We start from the raw sequence: 27,474 nt of genomic DNA, 5'->3' as shown, positions 1-27,474 counted from the left end.
TAGTGCAGGAAAAATACTCGGAGAACTAATCGGTGTCAGACGATTAAAAATAATAATAAAAAAAAATGAATGTGGCTTAAGCATTTTAATCTGCAGAATATCGAAAATAATTCCGTTTAAATGGATAAAAGTTATGAGCTTTCCGTGTGAATTGGAGAGTACTTGACTAAAGTATCTTAGTTATACCACCCGATTAAACAGGATGTAACATTAAGAGTTAACTGTGTTTTTTTTTCCTGTAGCATGTTTACTTTACAATAAATTCACTAAAAACCCATATTTATCCGCTTGACTCAAAATGTACACGATAATTATCGTCCTTAAACCAACAACCACTTTATTTTTATTTTTTTTTATTTGTGAAGTGAGCTTTAAAAAAGTACGTGAAGGCAGCATCAGAGGTCACGTCCTGGTGAGAGACTTTTAATGTAGAAAATGCATTTACTTTACAGTAAAGCATAATCGTATGTTGTTAGACAGCAGAAAATGTTAAACTTTGGCAAATATAACTCACTCAACAGATATAAATTTACAACTGAACAAGATGTCAAAAAAAAAAAACAAGTATAAAAGAGGAGAAAAGATATACACGGTCACGTGTACACAGGTTCTAAATAAATTTGGATCCTACAACGTCATGAAAACACCCTGGGCTTTAAAAATACACTATATCCCCCAAACGGATGCTAATATTGTATTTCAACTGAGAAACAACACTACATAAAAATATAGCAATGACCATTTTATTTATGTAGAACATTTCATTACATGTAAACTCAATACGCTTAACATAAAAGGTCTACTATGCCTTAAGGTATTAAAAACAACAAAACAAACTTTGCAAAGAACTAAAATAACACACACACAGTTACCAGGTGTAAACTTGGAAGAAATAAAAAGATATTGAGTCTCTTGGTGAATGTTGAAATAATTGTAAAAGACATCAGTAGGCAGCTTGTTCCACAGAATAGGACCACAAGAAATGAAAGCTTGGATCTAATTCTGGGAAAAAATCTCCCCCTGATGGTCTGAGACAGCTAATCGGGTTGTAGACATTGAGCAAGTGCTTCATAAACTGAGAGAAGGATTTTAAAGGTGACTCTGTGTTGAACTGAGAGCCATTGAAATGGATTAATATGTTCAAATTTCCATCTATGTGTAAGGTGAAGTTGTTCTACTGATAATTTGGACAATCCAACAAATAGAGCATTACAGTAGTCTAACAGTAGCTGTACTGAAAGTATGGACCAATTTCTCAGTCAGATTGAGATATACATTTTTTGTGAGATTGGGGGGGGGGGGGGGGGTGATAATTACGAACAAATTCTCAGTCTTTACATTTTCGGACCAATAACAAATATTTCGGTCTCTGTTTAGTTCTAAAAACTTTCAAGACATCCTCAAAAGTATGTCTCTACATTCTCTTCAGTAATGCAAATATCTTATTAACTAACATCCATCAACAGTCTAACTTTTTCTGACAGAAAAAGCCGCTCTGTAGCTAAAACGTCTACATCTGAACACTTCCTCTGTGCCTTGGTAGAGTGATCTGCTCAATTTCATCATCAGAGTCTTCCTCTACTAGTCGCTGGCGTGAAGATGATGACTTAAGGGGAACCGAGTCGAATCCGTCAGATGTTCTCTGGAAACATATTGATGGCAACATGAAGCAAGGTAAGTCAGCTCAAGTAGCTCAATGTGAACGGGAATGAGGGGGTTACTGACCTCGCGTGAGAAAGACTTAATTTTGGTGAAAAAGGATTTCTTGGTGAGGTCCATGAGGTCGTCCTCTGCATCCTCTCCCTCCATTATTGCACAGCTGTCTGCGGTGGGCAGCTCGCACTCCCTACCCCCAGAGGTCATCATCAGCCTGGAGTATTTATACTGCAGCCTGCAGATGGGAGACAACAGGAACAGCACCTTGTTCTCTGTTTTGTCTTTGATGTATTTAACGGTTTGGATGTGCCAGCTGTTCTATAAACACTACAGGAAGTATAGAGTGTGATAGTCTCACTTGCGTGTCTTTTTCCAAAAATAACAGATGAGACTGATGAGCAACACAGCAGCAACGGCTCCAGTGGAAACACCAAACTTGAGCCAGAAATCCAGAGTCACGCAAGCGCTGACTTTTTGTGCAGGCAGCGGCTGTCCTCCGTAACACTGCACAGGCTGCTGCCACACATAGGTGGTTCTCTGAAACACACATACGAGCATTTAGTCCAACTTTCCTCCCTCGTCTGTCTTGAGAATTATGCTTTCTGGTGGAGAGATCTGATAAGCAGAGTGCTATCAGGCTCATATTGTTCAGTTAGCTACAGGCAGCAGGAGATTAGCATTTAGTGAAAACTAGACTTTTGATGAATGAGCTTGAGATATGGTAAGCAGTATGCTAACTGGACACACTGGAAGAGTGAGCTTAAACTGAGTGCTATCAGTCTTCTCATCTTACCTGCTGGAAATTGTAATTCACATTATGCTGAACTGACATTTAATCTCCATAAAAGATGCTTGTGCTTCACTTTAAATCACAAGGAAAAGTGCACTTTATCTCTTATCTTAATCATTGTCTAAATATTTTTTCTGTAATCCAATGCAACAAAAAATATTTTTTTCTAATTATATCTTTCCATAAAACAACATGAAATGTGGAAAGATGTGATGATGGATCTGACGCAGAGGAGGATTTTTGGCAGTATGTCTGCGGGTATGGAGCATTACCTGTATTCCCTGGATGCAAGCACTGACGATTTCTCTGTAGTGGTTTTTAGTGCAGAGTGGACACGCATGCTGGCTCTGCCACAGAAAGTGGAAAGTGCAACCATCGCATGTCCCCTCTGAACAGTTACTGTGGAGGAAAAGAAAGTAAGACAGACGGTCAGAGGCTTTAAAAACGATCTAAGGGGAGTCACTCTGTCTGCAGCTCTGAATGTGACAACTATTAGTGCAAAAAAAACGGCTGCTGTTTGTCAACAAAGCAGTCGCTAGTCGACTCTAGACAGGTCGAAGGTCGAGCTCGGTTTTTGTTTACAGCACCTTGGCAGCATGATGCGATTTTTAGCGGTCACTGTGGGATCGCATCTCATCCTGACTGTAGCTGACCGGCCTTGTTGACAAGACTGAGTTGCGTCACTGGACCTGGAAACATCAAAAGCACACGCCAAGTGAGAAATTTTAAAGTGCTCTTGATTCTCTGTTACATTTTAATTTCTAAAAGATGATCAAAGCTTCTTTTTTTTAATGAATATTTACTACTGAACCATCTACATGGATCAACAAAATGAATGAATAGCTGTGAGCTCACTTACTTGTAATAGAATAGAACATCTGGCAGGCCCAATGCTGCAGCGAACATCCACTGTGGAGAAGAGATGTTACCAAGTGTCGTCTCAGTGGTTACACCTTTGGAATTGGAATACATGTGCCATTATGATATATTAGATATACAAAGTAAAGTATATTTGATACAATTATGGCCCTACACTCCAGCAGAGTAAACACTCCACTGTTCAAAAATAGTAGCTGAAACACTTCTAGTAGCATCTTTAGGGTTATTAATTTATTAATTAATTTTAAAAAAGACCTGTGCTAATCCTGAAAGCAAATGTCCAGAAATTGCTTTTCTGGAGCACCAATGACCTTGAACACTGAGGAGCAGGAGAAATGCAAATCCTCACAGCCAGCTTAATTATTATCTGAACACACTTTTCAATAAATGATTAACAAACTCCTGCAAGTGTCTCATTGTATTTACAGCAAAAACCAAAAACCTATTCATTCAGTTCATACCAATGAGTGAGTCACCAATAAGGAAAGGCTGTGAGGACACAAGGCTCTGACTCCTGATGTCAGAGGGAACCACAGTGGACTGACAGACATAACCTTTGACCTCTCTCCCACTCTCTGTTACGTTATCCACACAGGAAGCTGGCATTCGGCCCTGTGAGAGAAACACAGCAAGGTTAAAATGCACGTCAAACGCAGTTCTGCAAAAAAGAAACGTCACTTGGACGGTTGCCTTCTCACCTCTGTCCCACACAGGCCCAGATTAAAGCGATGGAAGTACCGCAGGCCTTTGCTGGTGAAGCGGGGGCTGCTATGGACGCTGGTGACGTTGGCCAAAGGAGAGAAATCGTAGTGCAGCAGTGCTCCTTTGCTTGTGCGCAAATCCAGTATGCAGTCACTGAGACAAGCTGTATAGGCCTGAAGGACGAGGTGAGCGTGTCAGCACACATCATACACTGAGAGAAACACCTCACGTTCTGTCTGTGGGAAAGCCAACTATTATAGCTGGCATGTATATGGCAGAGACATATGATTTCCTTTGCTACTTTAGAGCCAAGTATTTCACATTTAATACTTCGTTTTTCTGTTTCTGACCCTTCTGTATCATCAGTGTGATTTTTTTCCCTTTGAAAAATCGAAATAAATTTGCACAAAACATTTTTTAAGGAATAATTTCCCAAAAAATGCCAGATCTAGCAAATATTATACAAATAGAAATTCATATATGCAAATGAACATTTAATTTCATTTAAAAAAAGTAGAATTTTCAAGCAATTATTTAATGGTTCGGGCTTTAAAGAGTTAAGGAATCACTGTCTTTTGAGGATTTGTTTTCTTGAGTGAAATTCTTTACATATTTACAAATTAACGATAAACTAATTTTCTTTAATGGTAGTGAATAAAGAGCGTCTTGGATAGTTTACAGAAGCTCAACAGACATGAAATCACAGAATAAACAGAAAAATCACTTTCCACAATAAAAGATGTCAATGTTTTGGGTCTTGTGGATTTCAGACAGTAAAGTGATTGATTTGTTTGAGCATGTGGGATTAATTTGTGTAGTTTTATTGTGAGATATACCAAAAGAAATGGAAAAAAGAAAAGACAGCCTGTTTTATAGTTTCTTTCCTCATTCATGCCCCAAATTACATTACGTTTTTCTCTGTAATGGTTTTAAATCCCTCTGCACGCTGCAATTCCACAAAAAAAAGGAATACTAAAAAATGTAAAATGTGCACCTGGACACATTCATGTGCTGCTTTCGGAAAGGGTTTTGTTCTACACCTTGTTTGTCGTTGTGTTTGGCCCACACCGAATACAAGCAGCTTCCCCAACTGGCTGATCAGTCCTAATGAAGGTGTTTGGCGGGCACTTCTGACACGCTCCTGTCCCGTTGACCATGTAGTGTCCCGGTGGGCAGAGAACACAGGCAGACCCGGCCTTAACAGACGTCAGAGCACAGCGGCGACACTTCGTGGCCACGCCTCCGATGGCGTTGGTGATGACGATGGAGTAGATCTTTGCAACATCTGCGCTGTAGTTCCTCTCCTGAGGGAATAGAAATACAAATGTGCCCTGCTTAACAGGAATGCAGTTTATCATTTAGCTCTATTTTATAGTCAGTATAAAACGGAGAGAAGGAACAGAGAGAACAAAGGTCATTTAGACTGAAGTGAACGCACAGCTCCAGACTGCCATCTAGAGACTCGGTACAAAGTTCTCAACAAATCAACCACAACCAACATGACACTGCAGCAGGTGGTCACAGCAAATTCCAGTTAGGATTAAAAACATGGACAGACAGTTGCAAACATATTATTTGCAGTATTTATTGCTTTGTGTTCTTGCCCTCCTGTCAAATCTCTCTGCAGGTAAATTTAAACCTTGAATATTGCTGCACTTTTAAAAGCTGACACGTTGTTTTTATGGCTGAAGGTTTGGTGTGCGTGCAAGGGGTGCGAGCGAGAGGTTGAGAAGAAGAAAGATGGGGAGTAGAGGAAGCAGTAGTAGTAGAAGAGGAGGAATAAAAGAAGATAATTAAGTACGATCCAGTTCTGAAGCATTCCCCAAACAGAAGACCGTAAAAACTCCAACATCTTAATTATACATTAATATGATGCTCTTATTTTATTCATCTAAATGTGAATAATTGAACTGATAACCATGAAGTGCATTAGTGACTTTATTGTATTCTGATTTTATTTATTCATTTACTCCACATTAAAAGGAATAACTTAAAAAGTCCAGTTGACTGAGGGAGAGATGGATGACTGAAGATAATAATGACTGTCAAACATACAGCCCGGGGACCAGAAATGGCCCCGCCAAAGAGTCCAATGCGGCCCACTGGATGGTGTTAGAATATTAAAAAAGAAAAAATAATTTTTTAAGTTTCTCTGTATTTAGGTCAGTTTTACAGAAGTACAGTTTACTGACAAAGAAATCTCTCAGAGCCGAGCATAAAACATGTAAACAGGTGAGTAAGAAATAAACCATAACAGTGAAGTTCCTGTTTCTACCCTTTTTTATTTTATTTCGTTTTATTTTTAAAAACAGTGGGTCCAGATTTTTTCCTGTATTAAAAAGCACATTCTCTGTAAATTAACAGTAAATTTCTGTTTTTAACTACAGTGCAAAGAGTACTTTAGTCATTTATTTTTTAAAGCATATGCCCAAAAAGCCATGCTGGCGTTATCAGGCAGTGCTGTAGTTTCACTGGTCCACCCAACTTAATATGAAATTACCCACTGTGTGGATCTCAATATAAAATGAGTTTGACACCCCTGGTCTAAATAGGGAGTCTGGAAAAAATTTACTTTTGAAGCTGAAATATGAATTTGCTAAGAAGGAAATAAATCAACCTGAGTAGGTGGGATGCGTGTCTGTATCTCACCGTGCCATCTGTTCGCTTAAACGTCCAGGTGAAGCTGACGGTGCTGTTGCTCTGGATCAAGTAGGAGTATGACTGCTTGTGGTTTCTGCCATTCCAACGCTCCACCACATCATTGTTCCACTGATTGTATCCCTACAGAAACAAAAGCACATTCATTCATTTATTCATGTGCACATTATACATCCTGAAGGAGTCATGCTACAAAAATGTTGGGACACCATCCTCACCGCCAGGAAGTAAAGTTTACAGTCAGCTGTACAAATGGTCTCAAAGACGAAGGTGATGCGAGATAGCTCACTCCTCTCAGCGTCTTTGACCATGGACTGAGGCAACCTGTGAAAACCAGCGGCGTTTTATTAGACGTCTTTAACAACTCAAGCTCAAATTTGAAGAGAAACTTTTATGTTTAGTTCTTGTTTGACTTCACCTGTATCCAGGGACACTGAGCGTGAGCATTAAATAGTCTGTGTCCTGGTCCCCGGGGGTGGTGTAGATATACTCTCCAGCCACCTCCCACGCTGCCATTACAAAAGATAAAAGCTGTAAGATACATTTTATCCCAACAGCAACGTACACATGCAAACATACTGTGGATAAATTTTGAAACCAAAGCAAACTAGTTTAATTTTTAAATGAATTCCTCTAACCTACTTACAACTAAGGATCTATTACACAATTCACTTCAACCATTACATACGCTTCTGAAGCTGATGTGCAGGTTTAATTCTTGGCCTTGGAAAGTTTGCAAACTAGCAAATTATTATCTGTGCCTCAGGCTGTTTAATCACTTTGCTATCTTTCTACTTTGAGAAGTTCTTCACCACAAGTTAATGATTATGTCTATTCACCCATAGTAAGAGATCATCAGTACATCATGAAAAGGTCAGCCATTTGTCACAGGGTTAAATCACAGAAACAGACAACTATTCACACATCTTTAGACTACAGGAGGAAACCAGAATACTGAACTAAGCCAATGCAGACAGGAGGACAACATGCGCACTCTACACAGAAAGGCCTCAGACTGGATTCAAACCCCATTCTTGCTGTGTTAACCAATGCACCACCATGCCACCTACACCTCATTCTCTAATATTAAGGTTCTCACCAGTACGCCGGTTAGAGTCACTGAACACTTGATTGTAGACGGTGCTCTTCATGTTGGCTGGCATCGTGTTCCACCATTTGTACTCAAAGCCCACCACCGGTTCTGTGCCAGCAGGGCACTCGGTGCAAACTGAGCAATCAGTGGAAAATCACATCAGGATATTAGGTCATTAGTGTCAACAATATTAGACATACCACCTTAAATCTTATGACATTTCCTCTCATGCTGTCTAAAAATGTAACTAACTATTAACATGATTGCCTTATTTTTTTAATATCACACGATCAAGGCCAAAATAAAACTATAAGGCCGACATCAGTAAAACACAGTAAAAAGGAGCGGAGTGGCTCTAACCTGTGCCATTAGAGAAGGATCCGCTGGGACAGGGCTCACAGGTGGAGGAGTTGGAGACAAAGAAACCCGGGTTGCATGGCGGACAGGTTTGCTTCTCCCCTGACGCGGGAAGCTTCAGTGCTCCTTCGACAGTCTCACTGCAGATCTTAGGCTCGATCCATTTGTACATGAGCTGAGTCTGAGACACACACCAATACACAAAAAGAAGAGGCAGCAGTGGCAGCGTTACAGCTCAATCAGATCATTTATGTTAAATGAAGCCTAACATTTACACCAGTGCGATTTTTAAAGAAAAACCTCCACTGAGCCAGCAGGAGCTCTACTTCCACGTATCATTACCTTTCCCTCAGAGTCACAGGGGGTGTGGGTGTAGAAGTAGTCACTGCTTGTACATGCAGGTCTCGGTTTGCAGCTCGCTGAACCGACGACTGGAAATGTTTTTGGATGAGGAAAAACGCACAGCACACATTTAAGTCCTGAGAAAAGATTAACTTGACCACTAAGCAGTAACTGCTGCATTTGCATGTGTGTGGAACGTAGCAGTTGTAAGTCTGTAAGAACGCTTTACTCCACCTGGACAGAGATAAGCAAACGGGCATACCTGCGTATTTATCTTCCTCGCATTCATGGCAAGTAGTGGCACCTTTATTGGAGTAGGTATCAGCGGGGCAGGGGGTACAACGTGCGGACCCTGGGTTTGCACTGTGGGTGCCGGGTTTACAGTGGAAACACTCTGATGTGTAGGCCACCCCTGGAGAAAACCAAAAAAAGTTAATCATTAACAGAAACAACGTGTTGGTGGGAAAAGGGAAAAGTTTAGGCCTGCTGCACTCCTATCTTACCTGATATCTGAATGTTTCTCAGCAGCACAGGTTTGACAGCACTGCCCTGCAGGGAGTATGCTATAGTTCGCCAGTACAACACATTGTTGCCCTTATTTAGTTCGACCTGTACAGAGACAGAGTGGGGCATTCATTTATTCAAAAATTCCCCAGGGCTGGCCTTGAGTGCACTGAAGTGCTAAAACTGCTTCCTGGACAAACCGTGTATTTGCTCCAGCTGCTCTCTGAGATCCGCATCCACCGGCTGTTAGAGTCTGTCGACTGACACTGGTCATTCTGAACCTGCAGGAAGACGAGAACATTTCACCAAATACTCACACCGAAAGGTGATCTGTGTCAGCTGAAGCAGCAGTCATTTACAATCCTTACAAAGAACTCAAAGTAGATGCTGGTGTCAGGATAGAAATATTCAAAGGACAGACTTCCAGGCTGTTTCAGGTTCACGGCGTAGGACAGCGTCGCAGTGCATTCATCTGTGTTTGAGGCTATGTAGTCACCCTTTGGTGTCCAGGTTGAGCTGCAAAAACATCAGCAAGCAGCAACAGTTTAAAAAGGTTTTGAAAATTGATACAGAGGGCCTCAATCAATCAGATAAATCTTGACAGGAGGAGGGAGGGGGCTTGGTACTGTGAATACTAACTTGGAGCAATCCGTTTGGTCATTCCCCTCATTCGTTATCACGCCGTGAGTGACAAAACCAGTCGGCAGGCTGTCCCACTCGTCAAAGGCCACGCTGGTGCCCAGAGAGTAGGTGCCCGCAGCACATTTCTGACACTGCTGTGACTGCATATCAAGATACTCCCCCTCATTACAAGAGAACGCTTAAAGGAGACAAAGCACATGCTGAGAATGGAGATGTGCACCTGACAGTGAGCGTATCTGTTGTGCAGATTGAAGACTTGGAGAAAATGCCTGAAATAAAAGTAGGTTACTGCTTACTGCACTGAGTCCCTTTGACAGGATCTGGGAGGCCCGTGCATATGTCGGCTTTGTTGGGAACTGCAACTCTCCATCTCGACCCGAAGACGTCACACTCTGTGTACTCAAAGTGATAATCTGACTGCAGGGATGAAACACAGGTGTGAGTTTCACACAGTTAGACATAAAAGCACACAATGGATAACTTGCACAGCCGGAAGTGGGAATAATAACTGTAAATTTAAAAAAAAAATGCAAATGTAAATAAGGATTATTTTGCAGTTTATCTGCCCATTTTGATTCCTCACATGTTCAGCATGTAAATTCCTCACACACAGGAACACTAAACTCATTGTTGCACCCTTGTTTTAAAAAAAACAAGAATTCCAGGTTGCCTTATACTTCAGGAATCTTTTCGCCAAACCAGGACAGCCTCTTTTACAAATAAAAGCGGAGGCTAATATTTGCCCAGGAGCCCGTCTCAACTGTTATTTTAATCACGCTTATCAAGGATACTGCTGCTTCTCTGCAGCCTTAAGGGTTTACTCAGCTGAGAGGAGAGATGCTGATTCGACCGGTCCCTTTGTAAACATTTAATTTAAGTGTTCTCGAAGAACTTTGAAGACAACAAAAGCTCTCAGTCGAATGACAAACACAGTCCCACCCATAATGAGGTAAATTGGGAGGAGACAAAACATTTAAGTTAACCTCACTGAAACAAGGCATGAACACACAGCAGGCACAGAGCGTAAACTGGAGATTTGGTCACTGGTCAATAAAAGGATGTGATATTCCAAGGAAGGTCATCTGCCACGCCAATCTACACCCACACAGCTTCATGGGATTAATAGTTAACAGAAACACAGCAGCAGCTGCACTCCTCCATCCTTGTGTTTTTGAATTAGAGCTGCAACATTAGCTGTGCTAGGGTATCAAGTGAATGCAGGTCCTGGGTGGGAGGATTTGATGTAAAAATGCATCGAACTGGAGATGTGCTGTAGCTTAATTGCCCTCTTTAAACAAACACAGGGAAACCAGGGCAACGGGACATTATGACCGCTGTGCCACATGGTGAAATAAACTGGGCTGAAAACAAGAGTCACAGAGGGGAAAGGAGCACCTAGCAGGACTGCTTTCTGAAACTGAAATAAAAGCCTAGAGGTCCATATGGTGCAAAGTGTGCTGATCAAAAGGAGTGGTTTGAGTATTATCTCAAGCTACTCCTGTTATGCAAACTGACCACAGATATGGAGGCTGTAAGAGAGCGAGCAGGCTGTGTAGTATGTGGGACCTCTAGTAAAACAAGTGTAGGAGTACTTTAAACACTTGAAGGGGAAACATATGTTCAATCTCACAAACTGCTCAAACAAACTGCTGTTTGTGCTCATTTTAGTGTTTGCTTTTAGTTTAAAGAGTGATTCAGCATTTCACTTGAACATGTGTTACATCAAACATATGTGTGTTTTCTAGACCAACCTTTCAACCTTTCATATATTTGAAAGTCTGAAGCACACAGTACATGTACCAGCATCTGTCTGCACCCCCAGAACTAGAGTGAATTATAAATACAGCTGGTTTGTCGCAGCACACGCATGAAATAAATCCCTTGGTGATTTAGAAATGACTGAAATCACAAAAACGAATAAATAAATAATATGAATCGCCTCACCTCTTTGCACATGGGCAGATCCGCGGAGGTTTGCAGAAAAAGCAGCCACAGCAGGCAGTGGCTCAGGTGTGTCAGGCCGGGCTGCATGGTCACCTGCTGTCGGTGCTGAAGTGATGGAGACGAAGGAGAAGAGGTCTGACCTGCGCCCTCAGGTGCTGGAGGCGCGGCTTCCCTCTCACACTCTGGGATGTGATTGGCTTGGTGTTTTTACTCTGAGTCCGAGTTACCTTTTAACGATCACCGTTTTCCTGTGAAAGGTTTAACCGGAAGTTTGCTGTTGCTGAGAAACCGGGTTGTAAACGTCTTGCTTTAGCTAGAGTCGTTTAAAGGCCGCAAAAAGAAAAAATCAAACAAAGTAATCTGGACCAGTGTTTGTAGATCTAAATATGTCAAACCGGGATCCTTTCCCCTCTCCGAGGGTAGAAAACGACCTCACTCTCTGCGGCTACAGGCCGCAGCAGGTGCGTTAGCTTTAATTACTATAACTTTATCTCCTAAAGAAACCTCCGGGAGGCGTTATTGATGCTTTGTGTTCAACAAGTTATACCAAAATATACTTTTTACACTAGTAGCACTTTATTATTAAGAGTGTACTATGTTTTGCTTTGTTTTTTGTTTTGTTTTTTATGAAATTAGGGTGTAATTTACTTGTAAAAGGGCAACACTTTTTTTTTTTGGAAAGAAGTAACAAGTTATACTGTGAGTAATTTTAAGAAGTGAGTAAGTACCGAGTATTTTAGCCGAGAAACTAACGATATTTCCAAATTTTGCATGATAAATATGGTGTAAAAAGAAGAAAGAAAGTAATTACATATTATTAAGTGTACATGATGTTTTTGATTTCACAAAAACTATACTGAAATTTTACTTTACACTGGGGGAATTACACCCTTAGTTGCAGGCTGTATTACAAGGTCTTACTTTTTAATAAGAATACCATCTGGGCCTTATAAATATAAGTATAAATGTATACATAAATATTCTAACACATTATATTTTTGTTCTTTACTTCCAGTGTTCTGACACCTGTAAGTTTCCTATTTTCTTAGTCTAAAGGACTCTGTTCCACAAAGCTTTTTGGTCTGTTTTGAAAAACTGGGATGCTACAACTAGTGTTTTCTTTTGGACCTAATTGTTTTCATGAGAAGGTCACATTTACTCCTCAAATCTCTGTTTACATCTCACACATAGATTTTTTAGTACTAACATAAAATATTTAATTTCAACATCAGAATTGTAGTATCTATTTATCTATTTTTTTTTTTAAACTGAAATGAACAGAAGTACAGAGCCAGAGGAGCAAATAAATATCTTGTTGTCTGGATTGGAGCAGATTATTTGGCTCCTTTGTTACTTTTATTGTCATTTTAAAATATTAATGACATGTTTTTTTTTTTTAACTTACCGGGGAACACGGTGGCACGGAGTGACTCACACAGTCCTAGTATTCCCCTGCTGAAATTATGTATAACCACTGCTTAACAGTGTGATAAATAATTAAGGACTGAAAAGTAGATTTGGACACGGGTACCTAATCCTTATAATGTCACTTGATATGTAGGTAACTGATAAATGAAGTAAATTAAATCTAGGTATGCAGTATTTAAAAATACACGGTAAAACATTTCAAAGCATGTTACCTAGTGCACTTAGTTATTGTTATCTAATGAATTATAAAATTTTATAAGAATTATAAAAACCATTTGTAAGATTTCATTCTACGTGGATGTCGTTCTATGCTTAAAAATGTAAATAAGTTTGAAATTTGGAATCTATGCATATTGTTTCTTTGGAAATTTGGAATTAGTCTTATTTCTTATCCTGCAGAAAAAAACATACAATAAACCAACTCACATCGCCCAGACTGAGGAACCTTGGAGTCGCCTCCACGACACAGCCACTGTGTCCAGCACCCAGCGGAGTATTTTGAACTGTACACAGGTATGTCGTCAGCATTCACTTATGAAACCACAGAAAGGCTGAAGTATCTCTACTTTGAACGACTGATCTGTACTCAACCACAGACTCCAAACGACAGCCTCGACCTTCAGCTAAACGCGGTCTACGATCACCACAAGAACTGCTTCTGGAGCAAGAACCAGATTTTGTACCAGAAGGAGACTGTCTCTGAAGACCACAGGCGGGTGTTTGTGATGTTTTGGCAGTGGTGCATCAGGTAGTTCAACTGTGTTAAGATTATTTGTATGTACTTTTACAGGAAAGAGGCAAACTTAGAGATGGAGGAAGCAGAAAATGGAATCACAGTGTGGGTCGACAAACAGAGGCGCTCTATTCGCATCAGCTGACACACAGGTAAAGCTTGGTTAAATCAATCACAATGAACTGCAAATGTTTCATCAGCTCAGAGAAACCTAATACTTCTAAAACTGCAACTCCAACCCTAATCCACTGACCCTGGGAGGAGTGTGTCTTTGTCTGGAGTCAGGTGTGTCCAAATACAAACACAATGCACTTATCTTTGCTTCACAGGCGTCTTCAGACAGGGGCTGCTCTACAAAGCACAAGAACTTCAGCTCCGCATGAAGCTTCAAGAGCTAACATCTCTAACAACTGCTGACCTCGGCCCTGAAAATAAACGAGTTCTTTCAATGCTTCTTTATTCTGTTTGTGTTTTTCATTAAAGTGAGCATTAAAGACCAGCGTAGAAGAGAAACAGCAGTACATTTTATTCAAATATATAAACACGAGCCAACTGTTAAAGACACATATGACACAAGATATTGGCTGCATAAGTAAGAAAATGTGCAAATGATGAAAACTAATGACAGATATTATGTGTGAACACTTTTCTCTTAATCTGATTTATAGATTCCAAATACAATTAAAACAAAAACAAAAAACTGCAAAAATGGCAGATTAAGGATTCTGAACATTAAGTGAAAAAATACACCCAATAATTCTTTTTAAAAGAGTTTCAAGGAGCACAGGTCATTCCAGGGGGTCATGCCCTGGCTTTTCTTTCAAGACACCGTCTGACGAAAGCCCTCTCGTCCCACTGGTTGGGGGAGAGCATGTGGGGGCCGTTATGGATGCAAAGGATGGTCATCTCCTCGGCATACGTAAGATTCTGCAGCAGCTGTAGGCAAACACAGCAGGAAGAAATTAAGAGCACTGGGCTGTCGTGCATTCATATAAAACAAAAAAAATATTTCAAGATTAAATAAAATAAAAAACCTAATACTATTATCTGAATACACTGAGCTCTTTAGAACCCATTCTTTTACAAACATTTGTATGGCTAAGTGCTTGATTTTATATACCTGTGGCAATCTGACTCAAAGATGAAGTGATGCAGCCCAATACTTTAGTCCAAACAGTCTGACTATTTGGCATAAAGTGGCACATAAACAGCTCCTTGGTACCACTGGGACTTTCAGACAGGCAGTCTGCATGAACATAGAACACTTACTTTAGGTGTTATGAAGAAGTACTGGGACGTTGTCTCTTTGCAGGCTGTGCGGACCACAATGTCAAAGACTCTTCTTTCATTTACAGGATCCATTCCCTGCATAAAGAAACAGGTGGGCTCAGACTCTTTAATAAAGGCAATTGATGACTACTGTTGTGTGAATGCCTGTCGGCGTGATCTGAGTTCTATTTATTAAAGTTGTTAAAATGTTAATTTCATGAAAGCAGCGGCACATAAGCTGAGCTCTTTTCAAATCTGTCTGTGTGAAGTGGTTTGCACATAAATAAATGTGTGCAGGAAAAGAAGAAAATGGGCAGTAAAGAGAAACTCGTACCTGGGTTTCCCTAATAATTACACTACCTGCAGCTCATGTGCACCTTTGTTACGGTCGCACTGTTGAGACTGTGTGTAAGAACTACCTGATTGATCTCATCCACCACTCTGAAGGGACAGCGGTTGAGCTCCTGCAAGGCCATGAGGTAAAGCATGGTGGAGACGCTGCGCTCTCCTCCACTCTGATGGTAAGGCGTCAGCTCGTGGAGCTGGGTGGTGGCGTGAAACTTCACCCGGATGCGGATCCCGTACTTGTCGTACTCCTCCTGCAGTGGAAAGACCCAGTATTCTCTTTTTTTTTGTTTCTAAAGACACTCATAAAAATCTTATCCACTCACAAAAAAGTGGATAAGATTTTTGCGAGTGATATTTAATCATCAATAAATCTACTGAATTGATGTGAGTACGACCGCATGAGAGATAACTGTCCTACCGCTGATAAACTGGACAATTTAAGTTTAATTATTTTAAGTCTAGAGGACACTAATATATTCAGTTAAACTAAATTCATGCTGAATTATGAAGAAATATAATGTGAAAAATAATAAGGCAACCCCATCTATATTTTTAACCTTTCCAATTTGATGCATCCGTTAAAAATATGGATACAGTTTAATATTTCCCTCAGTTAAACAGCCTACCATATCTATTCAAAATTCGGTTTTCAATGAACTTGTGCTCAATCATAAGTGGTTAAAGGTGATGCAAAGGGAGACCTCTACCTCAGCAGTGTGCTGTGACTCTGCGATTACCTCATTCTCTGAATGCAGATCAACTTCTCCTGCACACTGCATGGAGCGAAAGAAAGCACTGAACTTCTCGTTTATCTGTTCAACCAGATGTTTCAGAGGATTAAGCCAGCGTTCCTTAGCCTGTGACACAGAAGAAAAAAAGTCCAAATATACACATCATTACACCCCAAGAGCCGTTCTGTCACACAACAAATGATAAACTGGACAATTTCTGTGAAACCAGGTAATCACTCGCCTCAGATATGTTCTGTCGGTAGGCATTCAGGGCGTTGCTCTTTTCTTCCAGCTCTTTCTCCATTTGTTTAATCTCCTGCTCTCTCCTGTTGTACTCATCGACAACCTTTCAAGTCAAGAGAGGTTCAATATTTGTATATATTTATATTTAATATTTCAAATAAGAACATAAATGGAATAAACTGTTAAGTAAAAATAAAACTAATTGTCTGAACAAAAGGGCATTTTTAAGGTCTAATGCAGGGGTGTAAAACATAAGGCCCGGGGGTCAGTATCAGCCCAGCAAAGATTCCAATCCGGCCCACTGGACAATTACAAAAACAAACAAGCTTACAATTTAAATCATGCTGATATTTGTTTAATTTACTACAGCAGCATTTCCTTATTATGCAGAAAAATAAGAAATACTGTTGCTTCTTTTTCTTTTCTAAATGTCTAGTGAAAGTTCTTTCTCCTGAAAGAAAGAGGAACTTTACTTGTCCGGCCCACTTAAAATCAAACTGGGCTGTGTGTGGCCCACCATGTAAAATGAATTTGGCATCCCTGTTCTAATGCATGCTTATTAACATTTCCAAACTGCTTTCTTACTGAAGTTACGACCACGCTGAAGACAGAAGTCCCGCAGCATAAATGAAGACCTGATTTCTATGCGTCCTTACATTTTCACTGAGGCCAGTGAAGCACTCGGCTCTGGAGCGCTCCTCATTCAGCATGGCATCGACCTCATCCAGCGTGTCGGGGAGCTTGCTGAAAGCCTGATTTAACAAAAAAAAAAAGAGCTGTGAACTCATTTGAATTTTAGGCTCTGAGGAGCTTCACTGCAGAGATTAGAATATATTATAAGGGTAATATTTTACACAGAGTGAATAGAGGGGGAAGTCTCTTTCACATATTCACCAATAAAACTGTGAAGAACACTCACATTACGCAGGTCTTCGGGTAATGACTGATCAGGCTGCATCTTACAGATCGCCTTTGCTCTCTTCAACAGCCCTTTGCATTGGTCTGTCAGCTGCACCTTTCTCTGCTCCAGACGGCTGCATTTTTGCTTAAAAAACCCCAAACATGACAAGTAAGCATAAATCTGCGATACAAAACCTCCCGATCCTCAGACGAGCAAGCTCCCCATCTAAATACTTACATCAGTGGTCCTCAGCTCAGAGGCACCTTCTCTGCAGTCATTCTCCAGTTTGTTCTTCTCTGCCGTCAGCCCCACCGTCTCCAACGCCAGATGCACCTTCTCCATCGTCAGCTTGGCTCTCAGCTGAAGGTCATGCAGACAAGTGAATAGAAAAAAATGCAATCGTGAAATTATTAAATTGTAGATGTTTTCAATAATATCTGCTATAAAGATGATATAAAAACAGAGAAGGGCTTAATGCCATTCTACCACAGCTAACACAAGCAATGCAGTCAGGTTCCCTTATTCATACCTTCATTTGGGCCATGAATGCAGTCACTATGGTCACTTTCTCAGCATTTACAGCTGCAATTTTTTCTTTAGTCTCCTCCTCAATCTTTGTCAGGTCAATAATATTCTGCTCCATCTGCTTCAGACTAAACACAGAGACAGATGAGTTTTTGAAATCTCATAACCAAGCTGATGCCTCTGTGAAGATCATTTAAGACATATGACAAAAGTCACTGTTAAGCATTTTGTCCCTTTAAATGAAGCTTACCTGTCCTGTTTGGTACTAATTTTCTGCTCCAGTTGTCGTTTTTTCCCCTTTAGTTCAGAGAGACCCTTCTTCTCTGCCAACAGCTCATTGTCACGGCGGTCCAGTGCGACTGCTTCCTTCTGCAAGGCCTTCATCCGCTCGTCGATGTCTCGCAGCTTTGACTCACAGAACTGGTCGCACAGGAGAATGAAGCACATGTTTAAAAAAAGTTTGCAGAAAACACGTGAAAAGTATGTCACCTAAGTTTTACTAAAGTGTGTAGATACACACAAAACTTTTTTTCATCAGTTTTGCATGAAGGGTTTTTGGTAATTTCCCCCTTAAAACAAACCCGGCTCATTTTGCCTGCCTAGTATTGTCCAAATTGCCTAACACTCAAGCAATCAACCCCCTCGATCGGACATGCCCCTCAGTGTTTCAGAGCACATTTATTAACAATTTTAAAACCTAATCTTATACACTTGGTGAATTTTGTTAATCCTTGAGTGGTTTAAAGCACATTTTTCTGTTACATGACAAACTCAAAGCGCACATTTATTACTGCTTTACACGGACTTTAAGCAATATAATATACTGAAATGTCTTGAGGTGCTGCTGTCGTTCCAGCTCTCTTCACACAACTGTTTCCTACCTTCATCTGCTGCTCTAGCTGCCGTTTCTCTTCAGCATCCACAGTGATGGTGAGGTACTGGGAAGGGTGCACCACAGAGTTGCTGGTGCTTATCTTGTTTGAGTAAAAGGACCTTTTGACAGTGTACCTCTCCTCTGTTGTGTACAGCACCTTGAGGTAGGGCTCCTCAATCACCTGAACAAGACAGATCGGGGTCAGTGTCAAAGTCTTTCCACCACAAAAGCAATAAATACAACCAAAGTTAAAAGCGACGGACTCCCAGGAGATTTTGACGTTAAGGAGAACAATGTGGGGTTTTATTAGTTTACATTAAGAAGCTTTTTTTTTTGAAGACAAGCGTACCGTTTTAATCATGGATTTGGTTCGCTCATTGCCCACTGGCACGTCATGCACCCTGTACTGGTGACAGAGGTAACTCATGACCTCATCGGGGGCGTCAAACATCTCTCGGAGGTAGGTGAAGAACCCAAAACGCCTGAAAGCCAGTAAGAAGAAGTAAAAAGATGCAACAGATGCATCAGGATAAAAAAGAACAACAACAACAACAAAAAAACAATACTGTATCGATTTTTAAAAAACTGAACTAAATTTATTTTCTCTCACCTCAGGGACTCAATATTTCGGGATGGCGGTCGCTTAGAACATGACTCCTCCGGAGCACAGATGGAGTTCACCTTCAAGTTCATCTTGTCACGGACCTGAGGGTCACCACAGATCAAACACATCATTAGCTTCACTAACATTTCTAATCGGATGAAATATTTTCCTCCAAGCAGGCGACGTCGGCAGCCTGCAGCATTCTGACCTCGATCATAAACTTCTCCATGTCGTCTTTCCTCTGGAAAACGAACGCACGGAGGTCGTGGAATGAGATGTGGTTCTCCACATACTTAGCAAAGCGGTGATCCTTCACATTGATCTGTAAAATAGAGAGCGAGTTAACAAAAGTAAACCAATCCAAACACTTAACAAGGAAGTCTTCGTTTATCCTGTGAGATGCAATGTGTTTGGTGTTTGGTAGGGTGGTTCGGTATCACATCATCTGATATAATGCCAGTTATGAATTTTTAAGCGATGGAAAAGTGTCTCATCACACCTCGTGCCACTCTGATGGTGATTTAGCAGCTAAAAAAGGAGCTACTACAACAAACTCCAGCAGAGCACAACACTAAGAAAACTGTTCCCGCTGAAGGTGGAAAGAAACTTGTTTCACCACTTCAGTCAAACAACAGAGACATTTGCAAGTTACACCTGAATTATACTTCTGTGTCAGAGCTACATTATAACTTATGCCATAACCAGAATCCCATTTTAGCCCTAATCACTGAACTGGGAGTTCTGGCAGCACTGAATAGGGTGTGTTCATTCTTCCTCTTTTGCACTAAATAGTGCCTGAGCCAATTTAAAGTAGCACCTTGTATACGATATTCAAATGATAAACACACACACTAGTGTTAGGCAACATGCTTACCCTCCCATCAAGGCCCAGCTACACCAGTTCACGTGTTTTGGCACTGCCAACAATTGAACAGTACTTGGAAGAACATTTTCGAGGCCCTGCCATTGTTGCAGAATCACTGTAGTACCTCTCCATCTTCAGAGTAACTCAGAGAGTACCTTAGAAAAATACTTTCTATGCTGCAGTTAGAAAAAGCGAGGTAGAACAGAGTGAACTCTCTGTGAAACTTTTGAGTGACTTAGTCGCCATTGAATATGTTAAAAACAGCCATAAAATGCATCCATTGTTTGTATTGTGGTGCATTTAAACTGATTGTGAGTAAAGGAGAAGCCCACCCCATTCATCTGTACTATGTTTGTCTTGTGAATATCCACCCTAGTGGGTTTTTCTTTTTCTTTGTCTCTTGTAGCTGTAATCTCAGGGCTGGGTGTGGGGAACGTTTTTATTGTTTTTGTCTCTTATCAGAAAACGAAAAATAACGTTTAAGAATTTTCATGAAAAGCACCACATAGGCTACTTTCGTTCTAGTGTCACTGTATATAATGCTGTGTCACTACTATTGCACAATAATGCTGCTGGCACCCTGTGGCAATGCAGTCATGTTCTGAAGGAGCTAGTCTGCCAGCAACGACAGCAGCTTGTTGGGAAAAAAATAAAGGAAAATATATTTAATTTTGTTTATACTAATAAATTCAGCTGAGTGCAAGCTGCAATCACTGATAAAACATTATTCAGTTTTTTTATAACATCCGTGAAATATCATGATATAATTTTGAGGCTATATCACCCACCCCTCTTGAACCATTTATAAGCAGTATATGATCATTTAATAAGTGGCTTTTCTCAACTGGAAAACAGAAACATGGCTGAAATTCATCATTAAACGTGGAGAAAGAATCGTGGATTTAAATGCTTTTAGATACGAGTTGTTTGTTAAATCGGAACCGGATCTCATGAGTTTGTCTGGGGGTTTTTTTCACTTCTATAATTTAGGGCTGTTGAAAACACATTCGCACACTTCCATCTAAACTGCACGTGAAACATCTGCATAGCTTCTAAATGCTACAGAGAGCGCTTTACGTGCAGCACGTCCTGTCACAGTTCAGTGAAACTCACCACCAGCATCATGGGCTCGTGGACGTTTCCACGAAAGAGTTGCTTGTTCTGTCTGAGCCACTGGAGGGCAGCGTGTGTGTCCCTGTGACGTCCTCGCAGCTTCTCCACTTTGGCATTCATCATGTTGTTCATGTCGTTGAGCTTCTTCTCCAACACTGATAAAGAAAATAGAATAGAATCTACATGTAAAGCTGTTGCACATAATGTGCTTTTGTCAGCGAAATGTGCGCCAAAAAAAGAAAACAAAAGAAGTCATCTTTGTTTATGCAAATTGTTTTGGGAAGCTCACTTCTAGATTCAGCACAAAGGTTGTCCTTCTCCCTGCGCAGGTCGCCCTTCTCCCCTTCGATCTTGGCTCTCTCCTCCTGAATGCGCCTCAGATCAGCGTTGACGGCGTTGATGCGCGGGGTTACATCCGGCTGGTCGCCAACTTTGGCAAGCTCCGCCTTCAGGTCTTCGATGGTTCTTCTGGTGTTGCTGATTCGCTTCTGGTGGTCTTCCTCCTCCATCTGCTTAAGTCTGCATTTTTGTTTAATATCGTCAATCTGCAGAGAGGAGTGGAGAGAGCAGTCGTGTATTAACAAAAGTCTGCTTTATGTCAATTAAGTACAAGATAAAAAGCACAACGTTTTATTAATTTAGTCTGTACCAAATGTAAAAACAAAAACACAGCCGTACCTCTTTGTTTTTTCGATCCAGCTGATCTTGTTTCTGTTTGCACTTCAGCGAGGCTTCTTTGATGGCAGCAGTCTGAAAAACAACAACCTCATCTTCACCACCATCATTACAGGACTTGTGAACTGAAATTGCAATATGAACTTATTTTACAGTCTCTAATTCAGAGTTCATTTACTACAAAATCATCATCATCATCATCATCATTTATTTATATAGCACTTTAAAAGCACACCTGGTAGACCAAAGTGCTCTACAATACAAATATGCATATAGTAATAAGATAGCAGAAACCAGACATAGCAATAAAATTAATTAAAAAAAAAAAAGTCAGTTACCCACAGAGTTAAAAGCCAGGGAATAAAAATAGGTTTTTAATAAAGACTTAAAAACTGGCACTGATGTAGCCTGTCTAATATGGAGAGGAAGGTTATTCCAAAGCATCGGCGCTGCAACAGAGAACGCTCGGTCTCCTCCAAGTTTCAGCCGTGACTTTGGGACCGAAAGCAGCAACAGCTCAGCTGACCGAAGGGAACGAGTGGGGACGTGGGGCTTCAACAAGTCAGACAAATAAACAGGTGCCAAACCATTTAGAGATTTAAAAACCAATAAAAGGATTTTAAAACGGATTCTAAATTGTATTGAATAAATTTAGAAAAAAAATAATGTATCCCTGCATCTGCTCGTGAAACTGGACCCGTTACAGAGTACCAGCCTTTGATTTGTCACCTTATCCTTTATCTGTGCCTCTGTTGGCTTCAGCTGCTCGTCAATCTGTTGGATCTTCTTCACCATGGGCGCCTGGGTCTGCTTCAGGCTTGAAAGCTGCTTTCTGGCCTCGTCGCGCTCCTTCTTCACACCCTCAAGTTCCTTACGGGTGGTCTCGTACTCCTAATATCACAAGGAAACAGAAACAGCTTACACAGTTAATTCAGTTTCTCTCTCCACATGTGCGCTGTGCTCATTTCTCTTGTTTACACTCGACCACTCACCACCCATGGTTTCTTCTTCTCGAGCAACTCGATTACATCCAGATGCCTCTTTTTTTCGTAGTAACGGTTTACATCGTGTTTATTCCTTTCATTTCGCTGCTTGGCTTTCTCCAGGAAGCTTGCTTTCTCCTTCACAACGTTCTACAGAGAAGCAAAGAGCCATGTTGCCGTTACATGTCTTTAAGAGGAGGACAACTTAAAAAACGAACATGAATGAATTTTGTTGCAGTTTTTTCTTCTTATTTCTACCACATCAAACTTTGCCTGTTGGATCACTGGCTTTGAGCTTACCTCCAGTTCTCGTTCTTTATTGCGGAAGTTTTTGAGCTCACAGTGGTATTCATACATCTCTGGTGGGCCCACTGACTTCTCAGTTGCTTCCAGCAACTCAATTTTGGACATCTTGGCAAATTCGCCCACTTTTTCCTGCGTGGGGGAAAAAAGCCAGTAAAACAGTGATGAAACTGTATATTTTTGCATCTGTGCAGCTTTATGTTGCAGATGTATAAACATACCTGAGGTAGAAACTGACAGAGGTTGCTGACTTGGATGCGCAGAGCTTTGACTTCCTCTTCCACCGCCTTCTGGCTGCACTGCCGATCATTCAACATCCACAGAGACTGATTGTTCTCCGCATGTATCTCTCTAAAAATCACCACATTACCACCTCTTTTGTACCTTCAAAAACAAAAACAAAGGCTAGCGTTTAGAGTCATATCACTATGCTGAACATGATAATGCAGGTGATGTAACAACTTCTGGCAAATTTTCATTTCATTTTTGAAAAGATGAGGGTTCAGAATTCAAACTTCTTGTCTGAAAAGATTCATGAAGAATTTCTGAAAACATGTAACGCTAACGGAGCAGTAGAGTAATGTAGCGTGTGGAATGTATTTCACATAACTTACAGTTCAATTTCAACATGGCCTTTTTTGCAACCACGCTTGACATAGAGCCCAACCTTTAAAAAAACAAAGCACCATTCAATAATCATCGTCAACAAATGCAGTATCTGCTATGTGAGCTCAATTCAAAGTATCATATTTTGACTGTTAAAGGGGCGGGGAGATGAGAAACAACAGTGCATGCGCTGCAAAAGAGCAATGAAAGATTTTCATAGAGGCGTGCTTATCACCACATACAGCTTGTTTACCAGTCTGCTAACATTATGTTTATTTGCTGGTCTTTTGAAAAGAAAACAAATCCGAAATACGTTTGGAGTGCATCAATCAATGACTTGCATTGCTCTGTGGCTTACCTTATCACCTCTGCCAAGAACAGCTGTCTTGCCAGCCAGACACAGACAGATGGCACACACAATGCTGGACTTTCCAGTACCATTGGCCCCGACAATCATGTTCAGATTAGGTCCAGGATGCACCACAGAGTAGTCGTACGTTCTGTGAGTACAAGGTAGACATTCAGGGGTTTCCTGCAGTGTTTTAGAGCAAAGGTGCTCCATCTCGCCTAAAATAATTGCAATCTACACTAACAGTACAAATGAACGTAATAACATAAAAGTGGCAATACTGCTATCTTACACTTCAAATGGCTGTTTGTTAGTGAGACCTGAAGTTTCCCACATACGGTACCTGTTCATCTGGTCATACTGCTTAAGCATTTGCGACAGGCAGACTCACAGTGAAATACTTATTTACAACCACTCTTATCCCTGCACAGGTTCTGCAATTTTGGAGGCTGGTTGACAATAATACAAATATGTATTACAGATCAACAAGTTAATAAATGTAGAATAGTCTGTATAGCAATGAATGTTTACTTAGTCTGCCATAATTTTCATTAAAAAAAAACTTACAGGCAGGTATGGATGACAGTAAGATGAAAATTTATACCAGTAACTGACTCTTGGTTAGTTTTCTGAGTGGAAAAGAAGCTCTGAACAGGTTATCAATATCTACTTATCATCTCTGAGTGTGAACATGGTTTAGAAACAGACTGAAAAAAGGGGATGCATGTAACTCGCTGTTAAGCTCCACTGCCTTTTTATACAGAATTTATAAGACTGGGGGTACAGGATTTTTATTGACTGGCTGGATTTGACACTTTGCTTTAAGCTAGAGCTGCCTGTGATTCTCATCCCCTTGAAGTAGAAAGCAATGGAAACAGGCGTAATGATAACGAGTTCTTAATGGGGAAGCCCTTCTTTAATATATCGAGTCTATTTTAACACCTGCCTTGAATGTGACCCCTTAAATCGTACAATTAGATAGGACAGCTCACTAAAATACCTCATTTGGACTTAACTGTAGCTGCTGGACCATATAGTCGGTCTGTAGCAGCTTCCATCAGTGGGTCTACGACCTGCTCGTGTTTACAGGGCTCAGGGTTTAACTTTTAATTGCAAACTGGTGGAAAAATGTTAGCATATATGCTATCTAGGTCATCTGGCTGTAGCTATCAGCAGGTAAATCGGGGTGTTCCGGCAGTTTCACTTTACAGACGTTGACCGCTGTCAACTGGGGAGCAGCAACTTACAGGAAGTTCTTCATGGTGATCCGAAGTATGGATCCCTCCACAAATCGACCCTCCCCCTCGAGTCCTTCGTCCTGACTGTCCGTGAAAATGCTCGGTAAGCTTTTACTCGAAGTTTGTGAGCTGCTGTTAATGTGACTGAGCCTCTGCCGCTTGCTGGGTTCGGCCATGGTGACCCCAACAGGGAACCTACAAGACAACCAGGCACGTTCATGCACACGGACAGACACCTCGCGCGCTTTGCCGAGTTGCTGCTGAAAGCCGGTTGGACCAAAAAGATCACGTGTATACACAAAGGCGACCACAGCGCCAAAGCTATCGCGAGATATGAATTTTACCCATACAATAACAAACGTACAGCATGCACCTAAAATGTTTGATTTCCAAATGATAACATACTATATTAGAAAATAAAAGGAGAGTAGAAAATACTCGAAAACATAATTTAACACGTGCAGGTGATGCATATTGTGTTAGCGTTAATAAGAAAGATTTCTTTTTTTTTTTTCTTTCTTTTTTTTTTTTTTTAAATGACATCAGAAACAGCAGTATGCGACATTACGTGATGGCAGAGCTTCAGTTCATCCTTTGTCTTTTTTTTTTTTTTTTTTTTTTATAATAAATAGGACAGGGGGAATGAATGAGAGAAAGAGGGGGAGAGAAAGAAAGAAAACCAAAGGGGAGAAGAGACGGTGAGAAGGGGGGGGAAGAGAGAGAGAGAAAAAAAAGGACTCCTGGGTCACCTGTATGGAGAAAAAAACAAAAACAAACAAAAAAAACAAACAGAGGAGACAGCAAACAACAAAGAGCAACATAATAATAGAGAAAACAAAGCACCATCACAATAAACTAGCTAGTCATAGATATCAATATTTACTAAATAATAAACGATATTGTGCAGCACGCAAGATAGACAGCGCACAGTGTGCTTTGAGGCAGCAGCCAAGAAAGCTTTAGTCCGCGTCTGTGAATACCCATGTGTGCATACCTGTGTGGATCAGCATGCTTGCATTCCAAAGGTTTCTCCATGTAATGATCTGCTAGGGAGTGTGGGGGGGCCACAGCCCCGTCCTCCAGGGTGTGAAGCGGGTATGGAGGAGATCAAAACTCCAGACATCCAGAGGCCCCCAGAACACAAGAGACCATGGAAGACCAACAGAGGGGCAGCCGCGCCACTGTTCCAGTAAGAGCTGAGGAGAGTCCCAGATGAGGGCTCGCCCAGCAGCCGCGGAGCAGAAGTCAGGGGGAGTTGCAGTGACGCGCCCGTGAGCTCCGCCGGCCCCCAGCTGTGCCTGAGTGACCGAGCCCCAGGCCGAGAGGCCGGGGGCACCCCACCTCCAAAGGGGCCCGAGCGAGCCCCAGGCCCCAGGCCCCGACAAGCGGCCGCCAAGGAGTGAGCCGGTGTGTACCCGGACGCCCACCCCCAGACACAAAGAACCACCAACACACCGACACCTGAGGGAGTCCGCCACCGGCAGGGGAAGTGGTGGTGGGTGGAGATAGGCCTCCAAACCTTGGAGGGCCTGAGGTGTCCCCAGAGAGGTGGCGTCTGATACCCAACCTGACATATAGACACAGACATACAGGCACACACAGACACAAACATCCATTCCCACCCTCATGCTCTCATGTGCACTCACTCCACACTCAACCAACGTGGAGACAGACATAAAGAGACGCTGTACACACAATCACACTCCCCAAGCGTACTCTACAAACCGGGTCTAGATACCCTTGCCCCTGGAGGGGGGAATTGCACCCAGACCCAGGTGGTGTTACCCTTTTCCCTGCGGTGGGGAGAGGCAGACCGCCCCGACTCCGCAGCAGCAGGGAGGCCCCACACCCCAGACCGCAGTCGGATGGCCAACTCCTCCTACTAGCCCTCCCGCTCCAGCAGGCCGCAGAGAATGGGGGTGGGAGAAGACTCCAAACCTCCCTCCACCCGCTCATTGTAGTGTTGATGCATATGTGTTCTAAGGTGCAATTAAAACCCAGGAGGGCATGGCGCTACCTGCCAAGGAGCAGCAGGTAAGCGCATAGTCCCTCCTGCTAGCCCTCAATGACTAAGTGTATTTAAAATTGAGAGGTGGGCAACGACGTCAGGGGTGAGGTA

General features: G+C 41.5%; 3 protein-coding genes across 3 annotated transcripts; 1 reads left to right on the top strand and 2 right to left on the bottom strand.

Moving 5' to 3' along the window:
* Positions 1 to 727: 727 nt before the first annotated feature.
* elapor1 (endosome-lysosome associated apoptosis and autophagy regulator 1) lies at positions 728 to 13,561 on the bottom strand. The gene is made up of 23 exons (XM_085392969.1): positions 13,422 to 13,561; positions 11,568 to 11,815; positions 9,920 to 10,040; positions 9,621 to 9,801; positions 9,350 to 9,497; positions 9,182 to 9,262; positions 8,981 to 9,086; positions 8,740 to 8,889; positions 8,478 to 8,566; positions 8,139 to 8,316; positions 7,785 to 7,913; positions 7,104 to 7,194; positions 6,904 to 7,009; positions 6,677 to 6,808; positions 5,068 to 5,331; positions 4,024 to 4,200; positions 3,787 to 3,937; positions 3,306 to 3,399; positions 3,034 to 3,135; positions 2,719 to 2,845; positions 2,015 to 2,193; positions 1,726 to 1,891; positions 728 to 1,642 (listed from the first exon to the last, which is right to left on the bottom strand). Exons 2-23 carry the CDS (start codon positions 11,652 to 11,654, stop codon positions 1,511 to 1,513), a joined length of 2,991 nt encoding a protein of 996 aa, XP_085249095.1. The 5' UTR covers positions 11,655 to 11,815; positions 13,422 to 13,561; the 3' UTR covers positions 728 to 1,510.
* Positions 11,831 to 14,181, top strand: cfap276 (cilia and flagella associated protein 276). Its single transcript, XM_085392970.1, has 5 exons — positions 11,831 to 12,028; positions 13,395 to 13,508; positions 13,592 to 13,707; positions 13,786 to 13,880; positions 14,058 to 14,181. Exons 1-4 carry the CDS (start codon positions 11,954 to 11,956, stop codon positions 13,871 to 13,873), a joined length of 393 nt encoding a protein of 130 aa, XP_085249096.1. The 5' UTR covers positions 11,831 to 11,953; the 3' UTR covers positions 13,874 to 13,880; positions 14,058 to 14,181.
* Positions 14,182 to 14,233: 52 nt separating this feature from the next.
* smc5 (structural maintenance of chromosomes 5) lies at positions 14,234 to 26,566 on the bottom strand. Its single transcript, XM_085392967.1, has 25 exons — positions 26,350 to 26,566; positions 25,365 to 25,550; positions 24,127 to 24,268; positions 23,777 to 23,829; positions 23,384 to 23,546; positions 23,160 to 23,294; positions 22,869 to 23,009; positions 22,606 to 22,767; positions 21,880 to 21,951; positions 21,491 to 21,746; positions 21,202 to 21,356; positions 19,432 to 19,545; positions 19,230 to 19,324; positions 18,969 to 19,101; positions 18,627 to 18,800; positions 17,996 to 18,165; positions 17,750 to 17,873; positions 17,458 to 17,580; positions 17,239 to 17,364; positions 16,976 to 17,071; positions 16,318 to 16,422; positions 16,083 to 16,202; positions 15,417 to 15,596; positions 14,998 to 15,093; positions 14,234 to 14,664 (listed from the first exon to the last, which is right to left on the bottom strand). The coding sequence occupies exons 1-25, from the start codon at positions 26,388 to 26,390 to the stop codon at positions 14,530 to 14,532; spliced, it is 3,297 nt and encodes a 1,098-aa protein (XP_085249093.1). The 5' UTR covers positions 26,391 to 26,566; the 3' UTR covers positions 14,234 to 14,529.
* Between the last annotated feature and the right edge of the window lie 908 nt (positions 26,567 to 27,474).

Source organism: Rhamphochromis longiceps, linkage group LG20 (assembly GCF_057381845.1).
Source record: "Rhamphochromis longiceps isolate RC_006_pf linkage group LG20, R_longiceps_female_GT1.1, whole genome shotgun sequence".
NCBI lineage: Eukaryota > Metazoa > Chordata > Actinopteri > Cichliformes > Cichlidae > Rhamphochromis > Rhamphochromis longiceps.
Note: the sequence above shows the minus strand (reverse complement) of the source record. Positions and strands in the feature narration are given on the sequence as shown.